Source organism: Sinocyclocheilus anshuiensis, unplaced genomic scaffold (genome assembly GCF_001515605.1).
Source record: "Sinocyclocheilus anshuiensis isolate Anshui unplaced genomic scaffold, SAMN03320099.WGS_v1.1 scaffold1161, whole genome shotgun sequence".
Taxonomy (NCBI): Eukaryota; Metazoa; Chordata; class Actinopteri; order Cypriniformes; family Cyprinidae; genus Sinocyclocheilus; species Sinocyclocheilus anshuiensis.
The window spans coordinates 172,515-181,113 of NW_015558611.1; the positions used below are offsets into that span (position 1 = coordinate 172,515).

At 35.7% G+C, this 8,599-nt stretch overlaps 1 protein-coding gene across 1 annotated transcript in view; it reads left to right on the top strand.

Moving 5' to 3' along the window:
• Nucleotides 1–8,599, top strand: part of LOC107680298 (mRNA-capping enzyme) — a 126,464-nt gene that overhangs the window by 27,452 nt on the left and 90,413 nt on the right. Inside the window, exons 7-8 of the mRNA XM_016476142.1 lie at nt 2,000–2,097; nt 3,301–3,402. Of these exons, the coding sequence (XP_016331628.1) occupies nt 2,000–2,097; nt 3,301–3,402 (200 nt within the window). The remainder of the gene's footprint in view (nt 1–1,999; nt 2,098–3,300; nt 3,403–8,599) is intronic.

An 8,599-nucleotide genomic window follows, 5' to 3' on the forward strand; every position in this document is an offset into this window, starting at 1 on the left:
ATATAACTAAACAAATTAATAAATATTTAGGTGAAGCTGTGCGCTTGATTTTGTCATCGCATCATCCTATGCAGTGTGGTGAATTATTATTTCTCATTATTGTCTATAGGCTATTTTAGTCATTTAAATAACATAGGTTATCTTAATATATTGATTAATGACATTGTATCATAATAGCCTATTACACCACCCAAAGATGTATTTACTTCCTTCTAATTCTCGTTGTCAGTGCAGGCTTGTTTAGCTTAATATTGACCGTTATGAAAAGTGACTAGTGTACACTCTAAACAATGCTGGGTTAAATACAACACAGTGCTGGGTACAATAGGGACAAACCCAGCAATTGGGTTGTTTTGACCCAGCGGTACTTTTAGGTATACAGTGACCCCTGGCAGTTCTAGTGTTAAAAAAAAAGCTTGCTCTAATCTGTTTTCTTTTTATTTATTATATAATAAACAAAAAAACAACAACAAAAAAAATGTCTTAATTGTGTTTTAGGTTCCTGATGTCTGTTCGGACTTTCTCACTGGAGTTTTTAATGCATCTGAGTGAAGCTAAAAGGTGTTAAGAAGAAATAAAATTGATTCGATTGGTTTTGAGTTCATCTCATCGCAGCTCTGTTCTGGAAGGGTTGTGAACAGCACTGAATATATGCTAAATGCAAATAATAAAATACAAGTAACCAGTCAATCGTGCAAAGTTAGGATATAGCTAAATACACAATGCCAGCATGGATAGGTTGGATAAAATGCCTTCATCCTCAAACATCATGAACAAAATCATTAAACAAAAAACAAAAGTGAACAGAAGTTAAAGAAAACATGACTCCGTCCGAATGCATTAAATACAGGTTGACTTGCATATGATCATATGATCTGTTCTGCTGTTTAGCCTTATGTCAAATTAATGTAATGCATGGAAATATTATTTCAGTGTTTGAGTTTTAAGACATTTTTTATTTTACTTTTGTATGATAATCAATAATGGTACTGTTTTGGGTCGTCACTGGGTCCATATTTTGGTCCTGAAGCTGTGTAACAGCCTATAAGAGCTTGTCATATAGAGGAGTTCCTCTTGAGTTTGTAAATCCAACCTCTTCCACACCTGCTTTGGCTAATCGATACTTCATTACATTCAGCCAAGCATGTTAGAAAAGACTGGGTTGTATTGAGGAGAGGTTTTAATTGTTTTATTGTAAATCTTTCACTATACTTTAGTTTTTATTTTGATGCCATGTGGTTGTTAGTGAAGACATACTGCTGTAGCTTAAAGCAATTCATCTGTCATTTTTATGGTGACTTGGCTAGGACATATCGTATCATATTATACGACCGAGGCAGATTTCTTCAGTTTGCTTTTGTGGTGATGCCATGAATATAAACATGATATCTGGCAGCAAGGTCATCTGTCTAATCTCATAATTACTCATGCATTAATAATGTTTATTCAGTAGACTTTGAGCTTTATTATAAGCGTGGGATTCTACACTAACTAAGGTGTCTAAAATCCTATTGAGATTTGAGCACTATTCAATGGTTCTTTTTTATTTTGCTGTTGTTCTTCAATACATTTCAGAGCTCAGTGATATTTATCACTGTTTAAAAATGCATACTTTAAATGGGCTTTTTAAATTGTTTAAATTCTTGAATATTTGTACAAAATGTAAATTAATTTTGTTATTTATATTAAATTATGTATAATTCACAGTTAAGATTTTTTAAAGGTCCCATGGCATGAAAATGTCACTTTATGAGGTTTTTTAACATTTAAAGATGTGTTTCAAAGAAGTTTCTTATGCGCACCAATTTGACCATAAGAATTTATTTAATCAAAAATAAAAAAAACAGTAATACTGAGAAATATATTACAATTTAAAATAACCTAAAACTTGTTTTATGTGAACATACAGTAAACTAATTGATTGCTGTGATCAAAGCTGAATTTTCAGTGTCACATGATCTTCAGAAATTCATTCTAATATGCTGATTTGCTGCTCAAGAAACATGGAATGTCTGTCAAAGGAGTCACTCAAGTCACGTCACAGCCCAAGCTCGGCATGATCCAGAGGAAATGTCAGGAGTTCTCTGAGTGGGACAAGTGAGTCTCTCTCTGTGTGTGTGTGTGTGTGTGTGTGTGTGTGTGTGTTTACCACCCACAGACTCTTTCCAGCTCTGAGCCCATGTGACTAATATATCAAGTAATTGAAAATGTTGAGATTGTGAGGACTGTAAATGTGTGTGTGGCACAAATAAGAATTAACTTCTGATGTATTTATTTAATTAAAAATGGCTCAATGAAATATCATGCTTAACTTTCAGCAAATGCCGCTTGTCAACCTCAGGATGTCAAACTAAATATTATATGAGCTGTTTTATTTTATGTATTTTTATATGAGGTTTGAATTTTGCAACCCTGTCACCAAATTTGAAGATATTTTATCAATAAGCATTAAATAAACATATACTCTAAATGAAATAACATTCAGAAGATAAAAAAGAATAAAGTAAATATAAATAAAAATAAATGTAATAAACAAATAAATGAATAAATAGAAATCATATTTAAATACTACTTAATGGGTAACAGGGTTGCATATTTTAGCCTAAAGTAAGATATCAAATCATCATGACTCAGTAGGGGCTTGCTAGTTTGGGACTGAATGTTATTGACAAAGTTTTTGTAATTACTGATAACATTTCCCATAAATGAGTTTGATTATATTCAATTACTTTGGCAACAGAGTTGAATGATTGAGCTTAAATCACAGACAAAGATTTATGTATACTACCTTCAATGCATTAATACAATGTAAAACTAATTAATAAAAAAAAACAAAAAAAAAACACAGGTCTGGGACTTTGTTCTCTCCTGTGAGCTTGCGGTTGGTTGTAAGAAACTGGCAGGTTGAAGTGGACTAAATGATCATCAGACGAAAAAAAATAAAACAAATTTTCACCAGAAGATGAGTGATATTTTTAAATTGAAGAAACTCGTGCATGGATGAATTGTAAATGCTTTTGTAACATGCTTTTAGAAAATAGATGCCTTTTCATTTCATGCGGAATATAACATGATCCAAAGAACATGGTATTTGTGCCCTGAAGTGCCTAATAAGTAATGGAAAACATGTTGTGCTCTATTAATGGAAAGTGCTGAATTCTGTCGTGAGTTATTATCCTGATGAAACAGCAGCCATAATTACTTTCATTGATGAGTGGAGATCAATTAAAACGGCACAGCAATGTGTCCAATAATCACATTTGTTTTTTTTTAATGTGCTTGTCTTTACGTGTCTGTCAGATCGGGGTTTCCTGGTGCTCAGCCCGTATCGATGGACCGCAGGAACATTCGTCTGTTGGAGCAGAGCGTTTATAAAGTCAGCTGGAAAGCAGACGGCACACGGTGAGTCCAGCGACTGAAGCTCAGGGAACTGAACTAGTGTGCCGTTCACATGCTACTAGCTACACATGCTTGATTTCATTGTTGTGTTCTGAAATGTGTCAAAACCAGTGTTGTATCTCACTATAAAAACAAAGATAGCTTAAAAAGGGATATTAAAATAACTTTTTTCTAAATATTTTATAGCCATATTGTAGTGATTTATTTCCCAAGGCCCTGAAGTATTTTTCTGAAGTAAAATTTACTATTTTACTATAGTTTTCTATTTTTGACTTTTTTCCACCTTCTCTCTAACTCTTCTAATTAAACACTACTTTTGCTCTTGTACTTTTCTACATGCAAATGAAGTGCATGAATTTGTTGATTACTGAATAGATGGTATGTAAATGTGAGAGGTCATATGTTAATGAGATCATGGTTGTGTTGTCAAGTCTCATTTAACCTTTAAGTTGTTTTTGCAGCTTAGATTAACTAATGATTTCATTTGGAGATTACGTTTTTAGTTTTTAGTTACGATATTTACAAAGTTTGAGGTCAGTAAGACTTTTTTCAAAGAAATTAATACTTTTATTCAACAAGGAAGTATTAAATTGATCAAAAGTGACAATAATGAAGTTTAGAATGTTGCAAAAGATTCTTATTTCAAATAAATGTTGTTCTTTTGAACTTTTTATTCATCCTGGAAAAATGTATCACGGTTGCCACTAAACTATTCGGCAGCACAACTGTTTTCAACATTGATAACAATCAGAAATGTTTTTTGAGCAGCAAATCAGCATCTTAGAATGATTTCTGAAGGATCATGTGAAGACTGGAGTAATGATGCTGAAAATTCAGCTTTGATCACAGGAATAAATTGCATTTTACTATATATTCCATTAGAAAAGTTATTTATTGTAAACATTATTTCAAAATATTTATGTTTTTACTGTATTTTTTATCAAATAAATGCAGCCTTGGTTAAACATAAGACTTAAGACTTATTCAAAAACAAAAAAATCTTACCCACACCAAACTTTGGACCTAGTGTTTTTATTATTAATTTCTATTATTATTTTAAGGTTTTTGTTTGGACCAACTAAAGAACGTTTCATTTAGATGGCTGCACTTTTATATGCTGTAAGCCTGGAAAGCCACCATCCTGCAGATTTCAGCTCCAACCCCAGTCAAACACACCTGAAGCAGCTAATCAAGGTGTTCAGGTTACTTGATAATTACAGGCAGGTGTGTTGCAGCAGGGTTGGAATTGAGGTTTGCGGGATGGTAGCTCTCCAGGAGCAGGGTTGGAGATCCTTGCTGTAAACACTTTACATGCATTACATTTACATGCCTTAATGGCACATACAAACACGTCAAGTTGATTACAGTGCCTTTTTAGGAGGTCCAAACCCAGATGTGTAGATCATAGTGAATGGTGATAGGTTGTTGTGTGTGTTATTCAGACACTTTTCTCCTGTCTAATGCACCGAAGTTTCTTTTTGGCTCCTTTATCTTTTAATTAACAAGAGTTTAGTTTTAGTTGACACTAATAACATTAATGCTTACGTAATATATGAAATGTTTTTTTTTTTTTTTTAAGATTATTCTTTTGATGATCTTCAAATGATCTTCAGTGTAATTTTGTGCTGTTTCTATAATGTTGGAGTCTAGTGCTCATAGAGGGCCATTTAATGATGGTCCAGGTCATTTTATGGCAGCTCTGCATGAGCTTGTCTGCTGCAATGATGTGAACTATCTCTCTGCGCTCCTGCTGGCTCATGTGCTCAAACCAGAATCAAACGTCTGCATGAACATCATTAGACACTCATCCATAAGACAGATCTGCTCAGAAGCACCACAGTTGGCACCTTGCAGGATTTTTTAGGCCTTGGCAGAAGCGAATGAGCTGGTTTGGTGTGTCATAGTGATCCAAATTTAGTTGAAAGTCGAGCAGAACAGCCACGGCGCTCTGACAGAAGAATGCTCGGCTACATCACTGAGACGTTAAAAAGACGTCGCTGATCTCTTTAACTGGAGATCTATTCTAACAAGCCCATTAGCCTGTGCTTTGGCCACTCAGGGCTTACAGAGAATCACTGTGTGATGCGTTTGCTCGGGGGGCGTCCAGCAGAGCGCTCTGTAATAATGACCAAACGGGAGGGAATTAAAGTCAAGTCAAGTCACCTTTATTTGTATAGCGCTTTATACAATACCGGTTGTGTCAATGCAGCTTTACAGTGTCAAACAGGAAAATAGTTTGTCAATAATGCAAGAAGACAATAACATACAGTCAGTTTTTCCGTTAAAGTCAGTTCATTGATGATTCAGTGATGTCATCTTCCAGTTCAGCTCTCTTCCAATAGTGTCTGTGCAATCAGTCAAGCGTCCCCAACTAAGCAAGCCAAAGTCGCCTTTGGCAAGAAACCAAAACTCCATCGGTGACAGAAATGGAGAAAAAACCATGGGAGAAACCAGGCTCAGTTGGGGAGCCAGTTCTCCTCTGGCCAGACGAAACCATCATGGTGTGGTTTAATTCCAGCCTGCGATACAGGTGCAGAGGACTTGTCTGGTTCCCGTGGTCTTGTGCTGATGGTCATCGAGGTGACGAGGTCTTTGCAGGGGATCTGTCTCTGGGATGCATCTAGTTGACATGGTCTCCGCTGATATTCAGGGCTGTAGAGGTTGTCTCTAGGTCTGGACTGGATACAGACTGGATCTGGGTGGCTACAGTGACCTCGGAATAAGAATGAAATAGACTAATATTAGCATAGATGCCATTCTTCTTACGAAAGCCAGTGCAGAGTTAACAGAACCGGGCTAATATGGTCGTACTTCCTGGTTCTAGTAAGATCTCTAGCTGCTGCATTTTGGACCAGCTGGAGTTTGTTTATGAAGCATGCAGAGCAACCACCCAATAAAGCATTACACTAATCTAACCTTGAGGCCATGAACGCATGAATTAACATTTCTGCATTTGACATTGAGAGCATAGGTGGTAATTTAGATATTTTTAAGATGGAAAAATGTGGTTTGGCAGAGGTTTTTGGTCCAATAATTAAAACCTCTGTTTTTTTTCTGAATTTAGCAGTAGGAAATTACTAGTCATACGTTTTTTTTATATCAGGTATGCATTTCGTTAGTTTTGCGAATTATTATATATTGTCGGGCCATGAAAAAATATAGAGCTGAGTATCATCAGCATAACAGTGAATGCTAACACCATGTTTCCTCATGATATCTCCCAAGGGTAACATGTAAAATGTGAAAAGCAATTTTCTAGTCTATCCAAAGGAATGTTATGGTCGATAGTGTCAAACCCAGCGCTAAGATCCAGTAGCACTAATAGAGAGATACAACCACGATCGAATGATAAGAGCGGGTCATTTGTAACTCTGATGAGAGCAGTCTTAGTACTATGATATGGTCTAATACCTGACTGGAAATCCTCACAGATACCATTTTTCTCCAAGAAAGAACATAGCTGTGAGGATACTGCGTTTTCTAGTATCTTTGACAGAAAATGGAGTTTTGAGATCGGTCTGTAATTAACTAATTCTCTAGGATCAAGTTGTGTTTTTTAATGAGAGGCTTAATAACAGCCAGTTTGAAGGTTTTTGGGACACATCCTAATGATTTTGTAGTCTACTCAAAAGAATGTTTTGGTCGATGGTGTCAAACACAGAGCTAATATCCAGTAGCACTAATAGAGAAATACAACCACAATCAGATGATAAGAGCAGATCATTTGTAACTCTGATGAGAGCAGTCTAAGTACTATGATACCGTCTAAATCCTGACTGGAAATCCTCAGAGATACCATTTCTCTAAGAAGGAACATAGCTGAGAGGATACTGCCTTTTCTAGTATAGTAAAGAAGTTCATAAAGTCAATACTGCTGTGCTGTTGGGAAATGTCTGCGCCTATTGATGCTTTATTTTTCATTAATTTAGCCACTGTAATGAATAAATGCCTGGGGTTGTGTTTGTTTTCTTCTAAAAGAGACGAAAAGTAAGCAGATCTAGCAGTTTCAGAGCTTTTCTATAAGTAGAAGTAGGCTATAAGTTTCTATAAGGCGCAAGTGTGCTCGTTATACCACTGTGTTGGACTGTTTTCCTTAATCTTCTTTAAGCGTAAAGGAGCATAGAAAAGAGAGAGTCCATAGTTTCTGTTACAACATCAAGTTTTTCTGAGATATTGGATTTGCTGTGGAATTGAGACAAGTCAGGAAGTTTATTTACAAAGCAGTCTTTTGTGGTAGAAGTGATGGTTCTGCCATATTTGTAACAAGGAGTTGAGTTTGTAGCTTTAGATTTATGGAGTATGCACAAGACTAGATAATGATCCGAGCTATCATCACTCTGCTGCAGAATTTCAACGTCATTAACATCAATTCCATATGACAGTATTACATCTAAAGTATGATTACGACAATGAGTAGTCCCTGACACGTGTTGTCTGACCCCAATGGAGTTCAGAATGTCTATAAATGATGATCGTAATCCATCTTTTTCATTATCAACATGGATATTAAAATCGCCAGCAATGAAGGCTTTATCTGCAGCCAGCACTAACTCAGATAGAAAATCAGCAAATTCTTTGATAAAGTCTGTATGGTGCCCTGGTGGCCTGTATACAGTAGCCAGTACAAACGTCACAGGGATTTATCATTAACACTTGTTTCTCTGGATAATGGTATGTGAAGCACCATTACTTCAAACAAATTACACTTGAAACCAGAGCTCTGCGAAATACTGAAAATATTACTATAAATTGTAGCAACACCTCCCCCTTTACCTTTTGGACGCGGCTCATGTTTATAACAGTAATCTTGGGGGGTAGCCTCATTTAAAATGATGTAATCATCTGGTTTTAGCCAGGTTGCTGTCAAACAGAGCACATCTAAGGTATGATCTGTGATCATTTCATTTACAAAAAGCGCTTTTATAGAAAGAGTTCTAATTAGGGCTGTGCGATATGGACAAAAAAAACCTATCGTGATTTCTTTGATCAATTTTGTGATTTCGATTTTAATCACGGTTTTGACACAAACAGACATGCTTTACAGTCATTAATGCATTCAGTGTGAATTTGAAACATATTTCCAAAAGAAAACCAATTAGAGCTTTATCACAAAGCTGTAACATGTCTCTAGAACAGACATAAGGCAAAATAATCACTAAGTAAAGGTGTAACAAAATGTCTCTAGAACAGACATGGCAGA